Source organism: Rhinopithecus roxellana, chromosome 13, assembly GCF_007565055.1.
Source record: "Rhinopithecus roxellana isolate Shanxi Qingling chromosome 13, ASM756505v1, whole genome shotgun sequence".
In the NCBI taxonomy this organism is placed as follows: domain Eukaryota; kingdom Metazoa; phylum Chordata; class Mammalia; order Primates; family Cercopithecidae; genus Rhinopithecus; species Rhinopithecus roxellana.
In genome coordinates this window covers 24,206,148-24,229,169 of record NC_044561.1, presented here as the reverse complement: position 1 = coordinate 24,229,169, position 23,022 = coordinate 24,206,148, and the positions used below count along the sequence as shown (strand labels likewise).

Below are 23,022 nucleotides of genomic sequence, written 5' to 3'. Positions count from 1 at the left end.
GAGGGTGAGCACAAGGGCTGCAGCCCAGACCAGGAGGGGATGCTGGGGGCTCTGTGCAATAGTGAATCATGGAAGGCTGAAACTAAGGGGTGGGTAGGAGTTTCCCAGGTGGAGAATTCAGGGCACAGGGAAGGGAATGTGGAAAGTCCCAGGGGTCACCAAGAGCATCGTGCTTTGGAAAGACTGGTGAGCAATGCAGTCTGGTTGGAGGTAAAATAATGGCTTGGAAGAAAGAGTCAGAAATAAGGTGGCAGGGATGGGGCAGGGAGTAATGCAAAAGATAGACCTACAGAGCCTTGAGACTAAGGTTAAAAGTTTGCACTCTATCCTAAGATTTTTTTTTAATTGAGGTGAAATTCATACAACATACAATTAGTCATTTTAACATATACAACGTATGTATCTATGTGTGTGGTACATTTACAGTGTTGTGCAACCAACACTTCTATCTAGCGCCAAAACATTTCCATCACCCCAAAAACAAATTCCATACCAATTAAGCAATTGTTCCGCATACTTCTCCTCACCCCCTAACCCTTGATAACCACCCATCTGCCTTCTCTGTGGATTTCCCTATTCTGGATATTCCTTATAAATGGAGTCATTCAACAGGTGGCTTTTCATGGCTGGCTTCTTTCTCTGTGCGTCATGTTTCCGAGGTTCACCAGTGCTGCACATGGGCCACTGCTGCATTCCTTTTTATGGCTGAATAATAACTCCACTGCACAAATAGACCGTATTTTGCTCATTCATTCATCTGTTGAGGGAACAGATCCGATTTACCTTCTGGAAAGATTCGTCTGGCTGCTAAAGGGAGGAGTATCAGGGCCAGGTGAGGATGAGCTCAGGAAACCACCGAGGTGCTGTCCAACGGCCCAAGAGAAAGGTGTTGATGGTCTGAGCATAGCGTGCAACAGTGACCAAGAAGACAGAGGTGGACTGTAGAGGGGGAGATGGGAGCTGAGGTCTTCCGCCAGGAGCTCACGCTTTGTGCCTGTGGAAAGCCTTTCACTCTGGCACCTGAGAGGGGCCGGAGTGGACAGGGTCTGGTCTTGGGAAGCTCTGTGGTCCTATGGGATTCTCCCGGAGGGGATCCTGCCACTCCCAATCACAGTCAGACCAAGCCTGCCTGCATCTCTCCATCTCCTCTTCATCCTGGAGTCAAACTGCCATCCCGCTTTCCCAGCGCCTCCTTGCATCGTATCTAGCTGACGTGTCAATTCAGACCTCAGCGGAAAACCACGCTCTGCCCCGTGGCTCTCCCTGCAGTGAACTCAACACGTTTTCATCTTGGTTGCTTACAATGGTCTGATTCCAGGGGCACTAAATGCACTTGGTAAATACATGGATGAGCAAGTGAAAAATGTAGGCTTCTCTTTGCATTGAGGGGAAAAAACTAAATTGCCAGCCTCTGTGTACATAATTGGAACCAGTCTGTCAAAAAAGCAGATTCAGAAGAATGAGGCAGAGCGTAACTTGATTCTTTCTCCCAGTGACCCTTCAGGCACATCCTATATTATGTTTTTTCCTCTGGGTGAAAGCTGCGTTTTCATAGGTCTTCTGGTCACAATAAGTGCAGTCCAGTCTGAAAATCTTATAACCCTAAGTATCGTTCATTTTGAAACTTCATCCCTCCCTCCACAGTGCTCCTCTGGCTGGGAATTTTGCAGACAACAGGCATGGGAGGTAAGGGAACAGGAGACCCTAATTTGACTACACTCTTATGTTACAGAATATATAGAATGCTGACTTTTTTGTCTTTTACAGGGTATTCAATGTGGGAAAGTCTCCTAAGCCCAGCTGCTCTTAACTTTCCCCTTTGCTGGGGTTCTATCACCCTTTCAGTAGGAGGCCACTTGTAAGGAGACCTATAGTTGGCTTCTGCCTGAAAAGTTCACAACTAGACCCAGAAAACATAGATCATATCCCTACTGTCATCAGCGATAGGATACTCACTGTCAATACCCATTTTTATTCTCCTTGTTCTGCCCAGAGGCAGGCATGCAGCCCCAGTCTGATTTTATCATTTATCTTACTGAGCATCAAATCCAGCCACTGTTATCCAAGCCACAAAAGAAAGACACCTGCCAAGTCTCGAAGAGTTCCCTTGAAGCCCTCCTCACTAGGCTTAATGTGAGGGTGATAGATACACAGTCTACCCTCCCTCCTATGATGCCCCACAGTGACCGCTCCCCTCAAGACAGTCCTTCCTGCCAGCCTCCTCAATGGCCCAGTGCATTCTTCTCCTTCTCTTATATAAGCTAGAGGTGGGAAGAAGGGCTCAGACTGTAAGAGCTGCATCAATGGTAGTAAATGATGCCATTGGTACTCTGTCTAAACCGTGCAATACTTGCCACCATGTGCCCATAATGACTTCCTACTGCAAGCCCCTGTCCAATTCTCCAGCCTTTCTCTGATGCCATGTGGTCACATGGGCAGGCCAAAAATGTTAGAGACTAAACACATCCAGGAGCAGCCCTCAGTCAATAAAGGATGGGAACTGGAGGATAAATACCCCAGCTCCTTCTCCCAATGGATGTGTTCTGCACCATCTCTGAATTTCCTGCAGGACTGAACCCAAAATGCACGGTGAAACCTGCTCATCAATGCACTCTTCATTGAGTCCTTCCCTTCATCTTGTCTCATTTGCCCACCAGTGCTGCCTGGGATGGCCTCCCAGACGAGCCAGACTTCAAAAGACATTCATATCTTTGCTTGATCTCTGTATCTGGAGAATCCAAACGCAATCAACAGCCAAATATCTCTCTTTGGAAAGTGGGAATGCACTGCACCTATTGTCTTGTTCTTAGCTTAGGAAGACACTGCTAAAATTTCAGGACAACAGGGTAAATTGCATTTAATAGTTTGTTGCACACAGTTTACAATGTGCATTTATGTAAGTCATGGTTTCTCAAGTTTAGCCCTATTGACATTTTGGACTGGATACTTTTTTGGGGTGAGGGGCTGTCTTGTGCACTGTAGTATGTTTAACAGTATCCCTGGCCTCCGCTCACCCATGGTACCCACCCAGTTAGGAAAAATATGTTTCCAGACATTGCCAAAATGTCACCTGTGAGGAAAACTGCCCCTAGTTGAAAACCACTGACATAAATCATCTGATGTCATTTGGCAGAAACAGAAATCCAAAGAAGGATGATGGTGATGATGATGATGATGATGACGATAGTGATGATGGTGATGGTAATGATGATGATGACAAAAATGAAAGTGGAATATAACAACATAACATTCAAATGACCTCACCGAGCTTGCTCAGGTGCTAACGGTGAAGCTGGAATTTGAGTCCCGACCTTCTGCCTGCCTCACCTCATCCCCAGAGCTCATGATATAGACGAGGAATATTAAGGCTGATTCACAGATAAGAAATTTCAGAAAAACCACATACCTTCCATGACAGTGACAAAGCTGAGAATCAAGCCAAAGCTTTCTGATTTCCAAGCCAGTGTGCTTTTCCCAGCACATTGCTCCATCCTATTTTATGGAGAACAAAGAGTTGCCGTATGGTTTTAAAATGAAAGCTATCTACACCCTTGAAGATGCTGTTACTGCATTTTGTCATTGAAGTGAAAGAATAAAGCCAAGATGTGCATTGTCTGTAAACTACTGTTACCAGCAGATCAGCTGTGAAGTCGGCTTAAGGAATATATCTGCCATCTACCATGTTTCACACTAGTCTAATCCAGCACTTTCATGAACAATCAATGTTTTCATGGTACTTAGAGCTAAAGAGGTCCTTCCCTACCATAGGTCCAAAGCTGACATCAGTCTCACTATTTTTGCTGTCAAATAGACTCTCTGGGAGGCTCTTTCATACCTTAGCATTTATTGAGCACCTAGTGTGTGCAAGAAAAAAGTGGCAACTCCAGAATTTCAGTATGGCAAAGGTTTAGGGGCTTCAATCTAGTTAAAAACTGTCAGGGGGTAGGAGGAGTCTGGGGGTTTTGTCTGGAAGACATGTGTGCAAAGCAAGCAAATAGCTTTTATTTGAAGAAGATGTTTTGGGAGTAGCATAGGGGAAACTGATGAAAATTATGGGGGCAATCAAAATCTCCCTAAGCCACCCCTTGGAGCAACTTTACATGAGGAACTATGAGAGGTATGGTGGAAGGTATTAGGGTGAATAAAATACAATCCCTGTCTCCCAGAAGCAAACTTTCGATACCTTTCTTTGTGTTTCTGTTGTTTCGTTCTGACCACCTGAAACACCAACATGGGTAGTTGCCACCTCGCCTCCCTACTCCCAGACTAGCAGCAAACACCACCCTTGGTCATTGGAAGAAGCTATCAGCAGGGAGGGCCGCTGTCAGTCTGCATCAGTTTCAGGAACTCTGCTCAGGGCCGTTTCCTGGAACACCTCTCCTCTGGCACTGAATTGCTCAGTCATGCAGTTCCTGTATAAAACCCTTCAGTGTCTCCCCATCTCCTGCAAGACGATGTCCAAATGTCAAAGCTCGGCAATTTAAGCCCTTCCTGGTCTAATCCCTGCAGAACTCTGCAGGCTCCTATGCCTGTCCCCATACCCCAGGCACACTGACCACTGGGCAAATTCCTTCAGGAACCATGGCCTTACTCCTTTCTTCCCTCTGCCTTCTCCCTACCATTTATTGTTTTGTTTTATTTTTTGTTTCGTTGTGTTTTGTGAGATGGGTTCTCGCTCTGTTGCCCAGGCTGGAATACAATAGCACAATCATAGCTCACCGTAGCCTCAAACTTCTGGGCTCAAGCAGTCCTCCTGCCTCAGCCTCCTGAGGAACTAGGACTACAGAGGTGCACCACCACACCAGAATTTTTTTTTTTTTTTTTTTTGAGACGGGGTCTCGCTTCTCTGCCCATGCTGGAGTGCAGTGGCACAATCTCAGCTCACTGCAACCTCCACCTCCTGGGTTCAAGTGATTCTCCTGCCTCAGCCTCCCGAACAGCTGGGACTACAGGCATCTGGCATCACACCTGGCTAATTTTTTTTTTTTTTTGTATTTTTAGTAGAGATGGGGTTTCACCATGTTGGCCAGGCTGGTTTTGATCTCTTGTCCTTGTGATCTGCCTGCCTTGGCCTCCCAAAATGCTGGGATTATAGGCATGAGCTACCATGCACGGACTTCCTTTTCTTTTCTTTTCTTTTTTTTTTTTTTTTTTTTTTCATTTTTTTTTGTAGAGACAGGATCTCTCTTTGTTGCCCAGAATGGTCTTCAACTCCTGGCCTCAAACAATCTCCCACCTCAGCCTCCAAAAGTGCTGGGATTACAGGTGTAAGCCACTGCACCTGGACTCCCTACTCTCTGTTTATCTGCCTCGGGGTCTCCTACTCCTTGAGGCTTCAGAGCAAGAAACATCACCTCCTCCAGGAAGGCTTCCAGGAAGCCCCCAATCTGAGTTTGTCCTTATTTTCCCTGTTCTTACTTTGATTATAACTCCTGCCACAATCCTTGGCTTACAAATCTAAATAGATCACTACTCTGTGACCCTTCTGAGCACAGCACAGTGCCTGGCTCATAGTAAATGCTCAAAAAAAAAACATTAAGGAGAAGGAGAGAAGGAGACAAGAAAAGGAGAAAGACATGAGAGAGAGAGAAGATAGAGAGAGGGAAATAAGAAAAAAGGAAAGAAATACGAATTTATACCTGTCCATGATGGATGAAACCAAAGGTGAATTATCTGGCATTCTTTCAATTAGAGATCAATTGTATCTAGCATGTCTAAGATGGCACATGTTTCTGCGGTATATTGAAGTGATTTCTGGATTATTAACTGTCAATTGTGGTTTAATTATTTAGTGTCAAGGTACTTTCTTGCATTGGAGTCTTTGAAAATGTGTCATCCTTTAACGGTATGAATGGTGACAGGTTTGAGTATGTCTCATAAATAAGGTGCCTCCATCCCACCTCTGCCCTACCCCTTAAACATAATGAATAACTCAGTTGACTTTGAGGAATTTGTCCCGTGATAAATGGAAAGATCATTTCACCTTATATAAAAATGCAAGTTGTGATTAGCAAGCTGTCAGCATGTTCTGCATTGAAGAAGAATGAAAGATGCAGGTCATAGCCCCAGCCTGTAGCCTCGTGCCTAACACAGAGTTGCCACCTAAGAAATGGTTGCCGGTAATGGGGGTTTTGAAGGTGATTCTTCCGACAATGCAGCATTTGACTTTGCAATGAGTCCCATGCAGGCAAGACCATTGCATCAATGTGTCTTCAAAAACCCAATTGACGGCCAGACATGGTGGCTCACACCTGTCATCCTAGCACTTTGGGAGGCCGAGGTGGGCAGATTGCCTGAGCTCAGGAGTTCGAGACCAGCCTGGGCAACATGGTGAAACCCCATCTCTACAAAATACAAAAACAATTAGCCAGACATAGCGGCATGCATCTGTAGTCCCAGCTACTCAGGAGGCTGAGACAGGAGAATTGCTTGAACCCGGGAGGCAGAGGTTGCCGTGAGCTGAGACTGTGCCACCGCACTCTATCTAGCCTGGGTGACAGAGTGAGACTCTGTCTCAAAAAAAAAAGACTTACAAATATCTGTGTCACATTTGCAGTCTATGCCAATCTTACCCTCAGCCTGGGGGTAAGACAACTAGTCTGGGGCCTGACACATACACACTTAAGCAATTGTGTATTGCCTGAAAAAGTTAATCAAGGGCTTATTGAATTCCCATACTCTGTTTCACATGACTCTCCCTCCTCTCTCTCCTCCAAGCCTGAATCTGAGCAACAGTGACATCTTGACCATCTACGATGGCGACGAGGTCATGCCCCACATCTTGGGGCAGTACCTTGGGAATAGTGGCCCCCAGAAGCTGTACTCCTCCACGCCAGACTTAACCATCCAGTTCCATTCGGACCCTGCTGGGCTGATCTTTGGAAAGGGCCAGGGATTCGTCATGAACTACATAGGTAGGTGTCATCTGGTCAATTTATTTTTTCTTTGTGTTTAGATGCAGGTTAAGGTGGTTTCCTCTAGGTTATTCGGCAATTTTGTACTACACTGATTTTTCATTGTATCGGCACAGTCATGTTTAAGAGCCTGGGCTCTCTAGTCATGAGGACCAGGGTTTGAGCCCTAGCACGGTCATCGAGGTCTGTGTGGCTTTGGGAAAGTTACTGACCCTCCTATCTGTAAGACGGGAATCGTGATGAAGATGGGAATAGTGATACCTATTCCACAAGGTTGATACCAGGATTTAGTAAACGGTGCCTCAAAACTTATGTTTCACGTGTGGTCAGCTGAGATCCTGTTGTCTTCATGTTTCACGTGTGGTCAGCTGAGATCTTACATCAACATACTTCCTAATTTCTTCCCAATTTGTGCAACTTCTCAAACATTGTCTTCACCTTCTTCCCTGAACTGAAGCTCAGCTCTCCTCTAAGGCCTCTTTTCCTGTAGCCTCGTTGAACAAGGACAGTCTTCCTCTCCCACTTCATGTACTCTAGGAGCTATAGATGCAAGAGATGTCTTTCCTGATCCTCAATGTGGCCTCCAAACCATGTCTCTCCTGCTCATCCTAAAACAAACAAACAAACAAATCAAAAAAAAAAAAACAAACAAAAAAACCTGCTATCAAATTCAAGCTAAGCTCACACACTCCCATAACCCCTCCTGTGCTTTCATCCAATCACACTCTTCTCTTCTCATTTCCCACCCTGTAACTCTCCCTCATTCATTATTGGCTCTATCACCCACTTCTGTTCAACCTTTAAACACTAGAGGGTCCCAGGCTCCATCCTGGACTGTATCTTCTTTTCCAGCTAGACTCAGTCCCTCCGTGCCCTCATCTGGTCCCATGGATTTAAACAGTACCAATATCCATTGACCGGTTCGTACTTACAACCTTGACCTTAAACTCCAAATCCATCTATCCAACTCCCTGCCAACTCCTCCCTTGCCTCCATCCAGTAGACATGTCAGATTTAACATGGCAAAACAGAATGATTTCTTCTCCTACCCACCACCACCACTACTCAACTGCATCCCCTGCTGTCTGCCAATCCTAGGAAATGAGACCACAACGCTCCTGGCTTCTCAGGCTGCTCCCTCCTTCCTTGCCCCCATATCCAATCCATCCTCTCAACTCCACTGTTACAATAGGTCTCAAATCCAAGCACGTGTCCCCATCTTTCTGTGGTCACCACTGTAGTCCAAACTACCAACATTCCCAGATGTCAGAGGACTGGGACACCATGAAGTCCCACTCATCCCAGCCCCAGAAGAGACTTGCACTAACAGAGGAACTGGTCCGGCCCTGGTGTGTCCCAGCAGAAGAAACCCTGGGCAAGTAAGGATGAAGGTTTCTCATCGGGGCAGAGCTGAGCTCCCATCCACACTTCCTCATTCCCAGCTCCAACGCTTCCTTCACCCCCAACATTTTGGGCAGCAGCAGAGAACCTGGGAGACACAGAGGGTAATTAAGACGTAGCATCCTTTGACATCCAGAAGAACGGGTGGGTGGTTGCACCCCAAGAATTTCAATGGGCAGGATTCGGCCAGTGATTAGGAAACGTGCTTGCACTTCCCAGGAATTAGATTGGCATCTTGATTTCCAGGATGGAGCAGAGAAAAGGAGAATTCATCCTACCCAGCCCTCTGCCACCACCACTACCACCAAAGACCCTGTGGTTGGAGCAAGATTCCATGTCTTTGGTTCTTTCTCCCCCTTCACTTAAAGAATTGTCCATCTAGGCCAGGCACGGTGGCTCGCGCCTGTAATCCCAGCACTTTGGGAGGCTGAGGTGGGCGGATCACAATGTCAGGAGATTGAGACCATCCTGGCTAATGCGGTGAAACCCTGTCTCTACTAAAAAAAAAAAATATATATATATATATATATATATATATTAGCTGGGGGGGGGGGGCACCTGTAGTCCCAGCTACTCAGGAGGCTGAGGCAGGAGAATGGTGTGAACCTGGGAGGCAGAGGTTGCAGTGCGCCGAGATTGTGCCACTGCACTCCTGCTTGGGCAACAGAGCGAGACTCTGTCTCAAAAAAAAAAAGAAAAAAAGAAAAAAGAAAAGAAAAGGACAGAAAAGAAAAAAAAGAAAAAGAAAAAAAAAAGAATTGTCCGTCTCTAACTAGGTTGGTGCAGAAGTGATTACGGTTTTTGGAGTTTTTAATTTGCAAAAACTGCAATTACTTCTGCGCCAATCTAATAATATGAATTGTCCTCTCTGTACCAGCACTTGCACCTAAAAAACAAGCTACCCCCTTGGCCATGGGCTGTCTCAAGAAGCCTCATGCATGCCAAAGTACATTCCTTGCGTTTTTATTTCCATATGGTGAACATTTTTCATCCCTGCCTGCTACATGTCCTCCTCTCAGAGAGGCTAACACGAGTATTGATCTTCTTTTTTATGTTTCCCAGGGGCCTTTTTACCTTTGATTGTGCTGCTAAATATTTTCAGAATGTTATTGCTACAATTTCTTGTGGGTTCCCTGATCTTTTCTGGGCAGTGCCCTGGGCTTCAGGGGATAACTCATGTTGGCGGTCCAGACAATGTACCCTCCAGGCTCAGCTGCCTTTGGAGGAAGTCTCTGGTCTCCTGGCTCCTGTCTCTCTCCTTAGACGTCCTCTCCCTCTCCACTGAAAGATAAGGTCATGGTTTTGCTCATTTATCTCCCCTAGTGCCCAAGTCAGTATTCCAAACCTGCATTCAGCTTGATGCAAAAAAAAAAAAAAAAAAAAAAATCTGACTCTGACTCTATCCAAGCCTGGTCAAGGTTAACCAGAAAGTCTGGCCAGTGTTCACTTTCTTGAAGAAGAAGTGTTCTTGTTAATTGAAGTTGAAACTTTTTGTGACTTGTGTGACAACTTACAGTCGGCAAGCACTTTAACATATATTATTTTACTTTATCTTCAAATGCATTGTCTCCATTTTCCAGAGGATTTGGTTCATAAAAAAATCCCTTGACACCTCCTATGTGGTAGGCTCTGCATAGCAGGATATAGAGATGAATAGAATATTCTCCCTACCCTTAAGGCATTAGTGGAAACGAGAAAGGCAGTCCCATTAATAGACAATATCAGGATCACAAGCTGATGCTGGGGAAGAGGCAGGCAAAGGATTGCAGAGAATGTTTTTCGAGGATACACAGCTTGGCTAGTTTGGGTAACAAAAAAAGAGAGAACAGTTCTTGATTGTTATTCCTGTTAAAGAGACACAGTTAATTTTACAAGAATGGCAAATAGACCGTTCTAGCTAATTGTGATGCCACTCAGTTGCTTACTACTTATGTTGAAGACCATGTTGAAAGAACTCCAAGGAGGTCATGCCTAAAGTCTATGGCGAAGAGTGTCATGATTGATTAGTGATGCCTGCCATGGGCATGAGAAGGGTATTTGCCGTTCTGGATCTAGATTTTACCATACACAGATGTAACTCCCATTCAATGGATGCATCAGATGCTAGGGTCAGGGGTTCCTGTGGTCATGAGAGAATTCTGAAGCTCCTATATTGACCTAAATGCCTAAGCCCAGCTCTGGAAGGTGGCCAAAGTTTATCTGCTATGATTGCAATTAGAGCCTTCCACAGGAAGACTCTGGGCCTACGTGGTTGTGGAATGTGAATTCTACCTCCCAGAATTCACCTTTGAACAGAGAGATGCAAAGACCCATTCACTGTTTCCTGTTCTTTGCCCACTGTCTATGGCCAAATGCATGGGATGGAAGGGATTAAGAAACAGAGGTGAGTAAGCAGTGCTTTTTGAGAAGACTTTGGTTATTTGTTGCGTGTTTATTCCTCTAAGTCTAGGGTAATAACTAAGCTCCATATTGTAAGTCAACTCCAATCAAATGACAGTGGCTCCCTGGAGTGCTGTTTTGAGGATTGGGAGGTTTCTGCTTGATTCAAACAAACAGAGGGCTGTTCTTGATTAGTGATGTTTGCCATGAGCATGAAATGGTAGATGGTGGTGTGTATTCAGTGCATTTGTGCATTTCTTTTGCACAGAAATTGAACCTTGGTGCTAATCTTGACCATGAGACTGAAACCATGACATCAGATCCCTGTATTTGTAGCGTCTAATAAGATGCTCATAATATCTCAGTCAAACAAACAAATGAATCCATCTAACTCATCTTAGTGATCACACATCATCATATCCTGCATGTTACTTAACTTTCACATTGCCCTTTGGAATAGGCAATGCAGTAATTATTGACTCCACTCTGCAGATGAGAACAATGAGGCTTAGAGCAGTTAATGGGCATGACTGGAGTCACATCATTTCTTTAAAAAAGAAAGAAGACTAGAAAAGAAGTCTTCCAACTCCTAGGGCAGTTTTCTAATTCTTACTAAAGTTAACAAGGGCCCGTGGGAACAGACCATTCCAGAACCTCCACTTAAGTTGTTTGGTAAAAAAAAATGCATGTTCCTGAACCAGTGTCTCTGGGATATAGGCCCTGGAATCCGAAGAACAGGAAGGTTATAGGGCAGTTTTCTAACTCTTAGCAAAGTTAACAAGGGCCCATGGGGATGGACCATTCTAGAAACCTCTACTTAGGGTGCTTGGTAAAAATGCATGTTCCTGAATCAGGGTCCCTGGGGTACAGGCCCCGGGATCTGAAGAACAGGAAGGTTAAGTGACTTAGCCAAGGCCACCCAGTTAGTAAACAGTGGGGACAAGATTTAAGCCAAGCTTCTTCTACATTGTGGCAGCAACTGAGAAATTACAAATGCAGTGGGTGTCACCAAGGAGACAGGAGGTCCCACGGGAGTGTGAAGCCATGGTGTCCCATATTGAAAAGTCAGACAAGCAAGCCTTTCTCCGTCTCAAAGCATTTGGCTCAAGGCAGACCACATTTCTGGTGTCTGCTCCCATTTCTCCCCTTTCATCCACAGTCTGAGCATCTGCAGCTGTGTCCCAAATCCAGGGCTTGGCTGATTTTTCAGAGGCCTAAAAATAGAGGCTCCTGTCCCCCCACCAAGCAATTCTCGAAGCTATTTTCTTACCCTTCTTCTTGCAGACACCCATGAGATCTCCTTTCCCCAAATAAAATCATGATGAAATCCCGGGAAAAGCCATTGCTTGGTTCTCAGAATGACTTTCCTGCAGACGGCGGAGGTGCTCTGCGTTCCCCAGAAGCACATAAGAACTGCAAATTAATTATACAACATAATTAGCTCGCTCCTCCAAATCTGTGCAGTGGGCACTTTGAAGCAAGAATAGTAATAGTTTGCCATGCATTGCTACCTTAGTAACAAGAGTTTGTAGGAGAAAAACAGAACAATTACAGAGAAAGACACAGTAATAAGCTGCGGGTAGCATTTTCTGGAGTATGCTTCATGTTCACTAATGATATGCAATTGGATTTGAAGAATATACCAACAGTTTATTTTTATTTATTTTTGTTCAAATTGGTTTTTTGTTTGTTTGTTTTTCTTTTCTTTTGAGACAGGGTCTCACTCTGTCACCCAGCCTGGAGTGCAGTGATGCCTTCATGACTCACTGCAGTCTCAAACTCCTGGATTCAAGCAATCCTCCCACCTCAGCCTCCTGAGTAGCTGGGACTACAGACACTTACCATCATACCTGGCTCATTTTTTAGTTTTGTTATTGCTTTTGTAGAGATGAAGGGGTCTCCCTATACTGCCCAAACTGATCTCAAACTCCTGGGCTCAAGCAATCCTCCTGCCTTGGCTTCCCAAAGTGCTGAGATTACAGGCAGGAGCCACTGTGCCCAGCTTGTTTTTATTTTGATAGCTAATTATTTCTCTTAATGAATATTAAAAATGCATATATTACTTATTCACCAAACTCATGGATTTACAGGTATTCTTAGGATGAAGCTGAGCATATTAATCACCTATTGCTGTGTCATAGATTATACCCCAAATTAGCAGTAAACATTTATCATCTTGCAGTTTCTCTGGGTTAGAAATTCAGGAGCAGCATGACTTGGATGGCTTTGCCCTGTGGTCTCTCGTGAGGCTCCAGTCAAGATGCCAGCCAGAGCTGCAGTCATCTGAAGGCTTGATGAGCACTGGATGATGAACTTCCAAATGGCTCACACATTTGGCTGGCACATCAATGCCAACTGTTGACAGAAGGCCTCAGTTTCTCTTCCCATGGGTCTCTCTGGAGAGCTGCTTGAGCATCCTCACAATATGGCAGCTACTTCTGCTGAAACGAGTGATTCAACAGAGAGCAAGGAGAGAACCTCGATGTGGTTATGACCTAACCTCAGAAGCCACCCAGGGCCACTTTTCCAATCTCCTATTCAGTGTTGGTGAGGACTACACAAGAGTGTAAATTCTGCCGGGTACAGTGGCTCATGCCTGTAATCCCAACATTTTGGGAGGCCCAGGCAGTAGGATTGCTTGAGCCCAAGGCTTCAAGACAAGCCCAGACAACATAGCAAGACCTCATCTCTACAGAAAAATTTTAAAAATTAGCCAGGCCATGATGGTATATGACTGTCATCCCAGCTACTTAGGAGGCTGAGGTGGGAGGATCACTTGAGCCCAGGAGTTTGAGGCTGTGGAGAGCTATGATGACACCCTTGCACTCTAGCCTGAGCAACAGAGACACTGCCTGTAAAAATAACGATGACGACAATAATAATAATAATAAATGAAAAACAAAAATAAAAAAAATGTTTAAAGAGTGTAAACCCTCGGAGGCGAGAGTCATCCAGTGACATCCAGGTAAGCAGCGGCCACAGTGAGGCAGATGTCGTTATAATTACTCCCTCATGAAAGGTCAGGGAACCTGAGCTGCAGAGTCAAAAAGTGATTGTCTCCCCGTCACACCATTAGTAAGTAGTAGAGCTAGGATTCTGTCTGACTCGAAATCCTAAACTGGTTTTATCAAACCAAGACAATGTTCAGTGAGTTCAGTGGCCCACAGAGAGAGGTAACCATAAAGCCTCACTATCGACGAGCTCTTGCCAGTTAAGCGATTTTGGAAGCATGTTGGTCATTTCTAGAGGCTTTTTTTTCTTTTCGCTCATCCCTCTAGCCTTCACAAAAGGAGGCCCCAACAATAAGCCCGCTTCCCCCATCTAAGGCTGACGTTTCTCTTTCAAAGAGGTGTCAAGGAATGACTCCTGCTCGGATTTACCCGAGATCCAGAATGGCTGGAAAACCACTTCTCACACGGAGCTGGTGCGGGGAGCCAGAATCACCTACCAGTGTGACCCGGGCTATGACATCGTGGGCAGTGACACCCTCACCTGCCAGTGGGACCTCAGCTGGAGCAGCGACCCCCCATTTTGTGAGAAAAGTAAGAGTGGTCTCGTTTCCTTCCCCCTAGGTCCCTGGGTGGCAAATCCCTTCCAGGGATCTTTTTTGGGTGGGTGCAGTGGAGCTGTTTAATGTAGAATCTGGACTCCCCCTACCCCACCAATTCACAAGCATTGTTCACAAATGTCATTTTATAGCCCTCAGTGGGATCACAGACTGAGGTGCCTTCAGAAACCTGGCCCATAATGTAAACAAGTGAGATAAGCTGGGTGTGAGACATTAGGGAGTGGTGTGAACTCCGGTGAAGGGGAGTGTATGTAGCCTGGTGAAAAAGAACATTTGGCTGGGTGTAGTGGCTCGTGCCTGTAATCCTAGTGCTTTGGGAGGCTGAGGTGGGAGGATCATTTGAGCCCATGAGTTTGATAGCAGCCTGGGCAATACAGTGAGACGCCATCTCTAAAAAATAATAATAAACATAAAAATTAGCTGGGTGTGGTGGGACATACCTGTAGTCCTAGCTACTCAGGAGGCTGAGACAGGAGGATTGCTGGAGCCCAGGAATTTGAGCTGCGATTATGCCTCTGCCCTTTAGCCTGGGTGACAGAGCAAAACTCTGTTGAGAGGGGTGGTAGGGAAAGAGAGAGAGAGAGAGAGAGAAGGAAGGAAGGAAGGAAGGAAGGAAGGAAGGAAGGAAGGAAGGAAGGAAGGAAGGAAGGAAGGAAGGAAGGAAGGGAGGGAGGGAGGGAAGGGAGGGAGGGAGGGAGGGAGGGAGGGAGGGAAAGAAAAAGAGAAAGAGAGAGAAAGAAAGAGAGAAAGGGAGAAAGGGAAGAAGGGAGGAAGGGAAGGAAGGGAAGGGAAGGAAGGGGAGGAAAGGGAAGGAAGGGAAGGGAAGGAAGGGGAGGAAAGGCAAGGAAGGGAAGGGAAGGAAGGGGAGGAAAGGGAAGGAAGGGAAGGCAATGGAAGGGGAGGAAAGGGAAGGAAGGGAAGACAAGGGAAGGGAAAGGAAGGGGAGTGGAGGGGAGGGGAGGGAAGGGAATGGGGGGGAAGGGAGTGAAGGGAAGGAAGGAAGGGAAGGAAGGGAAGGAAGGGAAGGGAGGAAGGGAGGGAGGGAGGGAGGGAAGGAGGGAAAAAGAGAGAAGGGAGAGGAGAGGAGAGGAAGGAAGGGAGGGAAAAATCATTATTATTTAACCATTTTAAGAGATTGGAATGAACATGAACTGGTTCCCCATCGAAGTCTTCTTACCTGCCTCATTTTTTGCCAAGAAAAGGCCCAAAGTGGAGCAAATAAAGTTTAATTGGGCCCCTTCTGTGTGGGACTGTTTGCATTTCCATGCTGGATCTCTCACTTATCCTCCATCCAAGACAGAGGAGACCCACCAAATCACCTCTGTTGTTCTCTCTTCTGATGAAATGAGGTCAGAAAAACCCCTTGGCACAATGGTCTCCCCATAGAAGTTGCTGGATGCTGTTAACACCTTTCATTGGTTAAACTCCTGTCTTGACATTGAAAGACATATATAGCCATATCTTAAAATGACATTGGTAACGATGCTTACTTATAGTACCCAAGCAGTAGTAAAATGATAGAATAGAAAGTGAAAAACTTTGATGATGTTACTCTTTGGAAATAATGCCACTGTTAAAAATGTATTCTATATTGCTTCAATTGTGTGTGTGTACATGCACATTATACATACATCACATGTCACACATAGACATCTATATATGTGTCATATGTCAACCATAGCTCACTACAACCTCAAGGTTTTGGACTCAAGCAATCCTCCCACCACAGCCTCCCAAAATGCTGGGGTTACAGATGTGAACAACCACACCCAGCTAATTTAAAACATTTTTTTGTAGAGACAGGGGTGTTGCTATGTTGCCCAGGCTGGTCTCAAACTCCTGGCCTCAAGCAATCCTCCTGCCTCGGCCTCCCAGAGAGTTGGGATTACAGGCATGAGCCACTGCACCCAGCAGGTCCCTTCTTCCAAATCCTGCATCTGCTTTTTTCAGCTCAGAAATGTGGATATCTTTTCATATCATACATGTTGTCCAATTTATTCTCTTTTAATTGGTTTATTGTTTTCCTTTTATCTATATTGATGTTTTAATGTGCAAAGTAATGAATGCTTATTTTACTATATTCCAGCACTACAGAGAAAGCAGTGAAGGCTCCCCCTCATTTTCTTCTCTTTAACAGTTGCTCAGAATTTCACGGGATGGCTATTCCATGATACTTAACTATTTCCCTGTTAAACTATTTGCAATGTTTCCTTTTAAAAGAAAAAAAACTACAAATAATAATGCAATGTGCAACCTTTTACATAGGTCTTTGGACCCTGATGCAAATTATTTGGGCAAATTCATATATATGTACATGTATATGTGTATGTGTGTGTGTGTGTGTGTGTGTGTGTGTGTGTGTGTGTATATATATATATATATATGTTTTTTGTTGTTTTTTTTTTTTTTTGAGACAAGGTCTCACTCTGTTGCCCAGGCTGGAGTGCAGTGGTGCCATCATGGCTCACTGCAGCCTTGACCTCCCAGGCTCAAGCAATCCTCTCACCTCAGCCTCCTGAGTAGCTGGAACAACAGGTGTACAGCACCATGTCCCATTAATTTTTGTGTTTTTTGTAGAGACTGGATCTCGCTATGTTGCCCAGGCTGGTCTCAAACTCCTGAGCTGAAGCGATTCATCCACCTCTGTCTTCCCTTTCAAGTCCTAGGATTACAGGCATGAGCCACCGCGTTCCATCTCTTTGGGGCAAATTCTTAAAGGAGAAATTAAATTCAAGGCTATTTTCTCCTGGCCTGTTCTCCAGCCACCTTTATCAAGCAAAAGATACATTATCTTCCAAAAAGGAAAAGAACTAAGTTAGGAAACTTTCTTTTTTTTTTTTTTTTTTTTTTTTTTTTTTTTTTTTTTTTTTTGAGATGAGTCTCACTCTGTCGCCCAGGCTGGAGTGCAGTGGGCAATCTCCGCTCACTGCAAGCTCCGCCTCCCAGGTTCACACCATTCTCCTGCCTCAGCCTCCCGAGTAGCTAGGACTACAGGCGCCCGCCACCGCACCTGGCTAATTTTTTGCGTTTTTAGTAGAGACGGGGTTTCACCGTGTTTACCAGGATGGTCTCGATCTCCTGACCTCGTGATCCGTCTGCCTCGGCCTCCCAAAGTGCTGGGATTACAGGCAGGAGCCACCGTGCCCGGCCAAGTTAGGAAACTTTCTAAATCACTCTGTAATTCTCAGCAAACCCATGGTCATCCAGAGGTCTGACGTCCACTTGGTCTGGTTTCATCCCGTGTAGTTATGTATTGCACCGACCCCGGAGAGGTGGATCACTCGACCCGCTTAATTTCGGATCCTGTGCTGCTGGTGGGGACCACCATCCAATACACCTGCAACCCCGGTTTTGTGCTTGAAGGGAGTTCTCTTCTGACCTGCTACAGCCGTGAAACAGGGACTCCCATCTGGACGTCTCGCCTGCCCCACTGCGTTTGTGAGTCCTGTTTATTGAATTGGGTCCCCAGTAGGTAGAAGCAGATTCACTTCCTCTTGTTCACGATGGGAGGCTGGGCTGCTAGGAGAACGCATTCTACTTTTCGACAGGGACTTTTATTATTGTTACTATGACACAACAGTACCTAACAGGGATTGGGGGCACACATACTATAACATTTACGGTAAATTTATCTTGCATTGCTCTAAGTCTTCTACCAAATGTCACTCTTTCTTCCTCAAGTAGCCCTGGGTGCATGGTATCATTGGTTTCTTTCTTTCCTTCTTTTTATTTTTATTTTTATTTTTTAGACGGAGTCCCACTATGTCACCCAGGCTGGGGTACAATGGCGCCCTCTCGGCTCACTGCAATCTCCTCCTCCTGGGTTCAAGTGATTCTTGTGCCTCAGCCTCCGGAGTAGCTAAGATTACAGGCGCATGCCACCATGCCTGGCTAATTTTCATATTTTTAGTAGAGACGGAGTTTCACCATGTTGGCCAGGCTGGTCTTGAACTCTTGACCTCAAATGATCCACTCACCTCGGCCTCCCAAAGTGCTGGGATTACAGGCATGAGCCACGGCCTTGGCCTCACTGGTTTCATTTTAAGAAGAGGATACTATGCTAGGTGTGGTGGCTAACACCTGTAATCCCAGCACTTTGGGAGGTCAAGGCAGGCAAATCACTCGAGCTCAAGAGTTTGAGACCAGTCTGGGCAACATGGCGAAACCCCGTCTCTACCAAAAAAATACAGAAATTAGCCAGGCATGGTAGTGTGTGCCTGGTGTCCCAGCTGCTCAGGAGGCTGAGGTGAGAGGATTGCTTGAGCCCGAGACGTCAAGGCTGCAGCGAGCTGTGATTGTGTCACTGCACTCTGGCCTGGGTGCAAAAAGAGGAGGATACTACTTCAAAGCTCTCCAGGGATTCTGATGTACAAACAGCGTTCACAGTCATTGCATAAAGAAAGCATGAAGTTATGTGGAAGGAGCAGAGTCTTACACAGTATTTTGGGGGTTAGAAACTGTCAGCTGCACTAATATTTTAAATTAGTGTGTTATGAACAACTTCATTTGGATTACAGCCAGCTCAAACTCCTGAAACCACACTGAGGTCTTGATAGTGTTGAAGAACCAAGAATTTAACTCTGGGGGGGAGTGAAAAAAGAGAAAAGAAAAAATAGAATTCTTGTAAGTTGATTATAAATTCCCCTACATCTGATGTGAGTAACACTGTGTACAATTTATAGACTTGGCCACCTCCTATAGTGGCTATGTTTTGTGACTTCTCACAACTACCTAAAACAGGCTTCACAAATTTCGATGACCACACTAACAAGCAGCTCTACAATTTAGATGAGCAAACTGCAGAAAGGCAACCAGAAAGCAAGAAAGTCTATCTGTTTTCATTGGATAGGCTGATACTTACTGAGCACTTACTGTATGCCAGGTGTCGTTCTAAGAATGGCGCATGCATTAACTCTTTTTTTTTTTTTTTTTTTGAGACGGAGTCTTGCTCTGTCCTGGGCTGGAGTGCAGTGGCCGGATCTCAGCTCACTGCAAGCTCCGCCTCCCGGGTTTACGCCATTCTCCTGCCTCAGCCTCCCGAGTAGCTGGGACTACAGGCGCCAGCCACCTCGCCCGGCTAGCTTTTTGTATTTTTTTAGTAGAGACGGGGTTTCACCGTGTTAGCCAGGATGGTCTCAAACTCCTGACCTCGTGATCCGCCCGTCTCGGCCTCCCAAAGTGCTGGGATTACAGGCTTGAGCCACCGCGCCCGGCCGCATTAACTCTTTTATTCCTGGCAGGAAAATAAAAATGGAGATATCTGTCACTTCTCGTTGAAGACAGAGCACAGCCAAATTCAAACTCACAAGAGACCTTCCTCTCTGCTCTATTCATGAGCCAGCCAAAGCCAAGTTCCCGTTTGCTAGTTCATAAATTCAGCTTCCTCAGCCCGCAGAAGGACTTTACTCTACAGACCCCAAAAGAATTAAGAGTTTTAGGCCCGCAGCACTTGCTTCCTAGATTTCCCTTAACATCTGATCCTTTTCTTGTGAGAGAAAATTTTCCATTTCTGTGTTCTTATTTTCCCTTCTCAAAAAGGCAGACTTTATTATTCTGTTTCCACAAGTAACAGGGATTCTTGGACCACACAGCCCTGTGTCTCCATCTGTCTTTTTAGTCAGAGTCCCAAAATTTCAGAGCTGAAGGGAAGCTGAGAGATAGAATACAACCCGGGATGACTTAGAGATAAAATGCAACTGCCCCACTGTACAGATAAGAACAATAGTTACTTGTTGAATGTATAAGACACACTGCTAAGCACACTACACATATCTGTAAACATACGTGCTTTTGTGTATGTATATATAGTGTGTACATACGTGTATATATGCATGTATAATGTGTGTACATATGTATATATATGCATGTATATAATATGTGTACATAGGTGTATATATGCCTATATATAATATGTGTACATAGGTGTATATATGCATATATATGTGTGCATATGCGTGTATATATGCATATATAATGTGTGTATATATGCATATATAATGTGTACATATGTGTATATGTGCATACATGTGTGTACATATGTGTATGTGCATATATGTGTACATGTGTGTATGTGCATATACATGTGTGTGCATGTGTGTATATGCATATATAATGTGTGTACATGCATATATGTAATGTGTGTACATGTGTGTATGCATATATATGTGTGTGTGTGTATATATGCATGTACATATGTGTACATGTGTGTATGCATATATAGTGTGTACATATGTGTATATGTATGCATATATATAATGTGTGTACACATGTGCATATATATGCATATACACATATATTAAGGAAACTGATATTCAGAGGGAAGTACGGATAACAAGAATCATCACTCATTGAATGTGTAAGACACATTTCTAGACACTATATATATATTTGTGAATGTATGCGTGTGCGTGTATTTATACACACATACTAACCCTAGCCCCTTAACCACAACCACACTTCGTCCCCAAGCCCCAGAACCTTGGGCCAAGTCCACATTGGTTGGTTCCTGTTATAGGTTCAATCCATCCCCAAAAAGATATGTCAGAGTCCTAACCCACAGTATCTGTAACTGTGACCTTGATTGGACATAGCGTCTTTGACGTCCTAACCCATGGTATCTGTAACTGTGACCTTGACTGGAAATAGGGTCTTCAAAGTCCTAACCCACAGTATCTGTAACTATGACCTTGATTGGAAATTGGTTCTTCAAAGTCCTAACCCACAGTATCTGTAACTGTGACCTGGATTGGACATAGCATCTTTGAAGTCCTAACCCACAGTATTTGTAACTGTGGATTTGATTGGAAATAGAATCTTTGCAGATGTGGTCAAGTTAAACTGAGGTCATACTGGATTAAGATGGGTATTGATCCAATGACTGGTGTCCTTGTAAGAAGATGGAAATCTGGACGCAGATGGGGACACGGATACAGAGAAGGCCACGAGATGACAGAGGGAGAGACTGGAGTGATGCAGCTGCAAGCCAGGGAGCACGAAGGAAGAATCCCCCCACTGCAGCTTTCAGAGGGAGCATGGCCCTGCTGACACCTTGATTTTGGACTTCCAGCCTCCCAGTACTACAAACCAATAAGTTTCTGCTGTCCCAAGCCCCTCCATTTGTGGTCCTTTGTCAAGGGTAGCCCTAGGATGTGAGTGCCATTCCCATTTCCTTCTAGTGACTGCAAGAGCGATCAGAAGCAGCCACTTTAGTAACTCCAGCTGCAGAGACCCAGAGATGAAAAGCTTAAAACAAAAGCTTCTATTAAAATACTGACAGGTGGAGACATCATTTTTTAAAAAAGAAAAAGCACTTCGCCAATGACACCCAGTCTCTAAAGACCCTCTGAGCTGCTGCAGCTGCTGCTGGATTTCCAAGAGGCAAGCCTTCCTCCCTCCCTTCGGGGACACTTTTCCCTGAAATCTCAGTGTTGGAGTAGAGACGGCTTCCCTGACACCCATGCTAATGAGTTCACGAGCCACGCGGGGTGTCAGGAGACATGCAGTACTCCCAAAAGCCTGAAGAAGAGCCTGGCGTGTGGTGGCAGCGACGTGACAAGCAGGCGAGGCTGATGGGAGATAACACAGGAGGCGAGAGATGGTCGGATTCTGGCAGCGCAGCTCCTGAGTAAGAGGGAGGATGCAGTCTAGGTTCTGAAGGCATGTTTAAGGTTGAGGCTGTCGTACATAAAACAGCTTTGAAACATTTTGTCGGCTGAACAAAGGGAACAGCACCGATTTGATGAGCCCCTTCAGTAGGCTGACCTTTTCCCCAGCACTAACACTGTTCACCCTCATAGACATTGCACAGGTGAATGCCTGTCCACTTAAAAGCAGGCAAAGAAGGACTGGAGAGGGTGAGTAGCTTTCCTGAGGTCACACAACAGAAAGGAAGACCAGAATTGTAACTCAAGCCTGACCAAACCCGAAAGCATCTTCCCAACCTCATCACTCTACGGTTCAGCTTTTGGGCAAATCTCTGGTGCTTAAGCGTGGACAAAGATCTTCCACCAAGAAGCTCATGAAGCAGACAGAAAACGGGCCCAGTGGTGCGGTGGCTCACGCCTGTAATCCCAACACTTGTGGGAGACTGAGGCAGGAGGATCACTTGAGGTCAGGAGTTCCAGACCAGCCTGGTCAACATGGTGAAACCCCCGTCTCTACTAAAAATACAAAAATTAGCCAGGCTTGATGGTGGGCCACCTGCCATCTGAGCTACTCAGGAGGCTGAGGCAGGAGAATCGCTTGAGCCTGGGAGGCGGAGGTTGCAGTGAGCAGAGATCACACCACTGTACTCCAGCCTGGGCGACAGAGGAAGACCCTGTCTCAACAAAAAAGAAAAAAGGAAAAAAGGAAATAAAACTGCATAAGCTCTGAATGTCTACAGCCTCTTGCCAAGTCACTTGCCCGAAGCCATAGTTTGGTCCCCTGGAACTCAAAGCCATGTCTTTTTAATCCTAGTCCATTTACCCCAGGGCACTTTTAGAACAGACAGGTCAGGCAGAGCTAAAGGGAAGAGTCTGGGTGTCAAAGTCAGACACACCCTCCAGTTCTGCTGAGTGACCTTTGCCCTCTCTGGGCCTCAGAGCCCCCATCTGTGAAAGAAAATAATACCCTTTACCAAGAAGGATTGTTGGGAGCAACTCAGTCATTCAACTTACTCAGTTGTTCAGGCCTCCTATATGCAGGCACACGTTAGGACAGAGGTTCCCAAACTTTCTCAACGCACAATACCCTTGGTGTCACAGGAATTATTTCAGAGAT

At 45.3% G+C, this 23,022-nt stretch overlaps 1 protein-coding gene across 1 annotated transcript in view; it reads left to right on the top strand.

Moving 5' to 3' along the window:
- Window positions 1-23,022, top strand: part of SEZ6L (seizure related 6 homolog like) — a 214,430-nt gene that overhangs the window by 166,318 nt on the left and 25,090 nt on the right. The window contains exons 10-12 of the mRNA XM_030915875.1: window positions 6,718-6,914; window positions 14,042-14,236; window positions 17,509-17,700. Coding sequence (XP_030771735.1) covers window positions 6,718-6,914; window positions 14,042-14,236; window positions 17,509-17,700 — 584 coding nt within the window. The remainder of the gene's footprint in view (window positions 1-6,717; window positions 6,915-14,041; window positions 14,237-17,508; window positions 17,701-23,022) is intronic.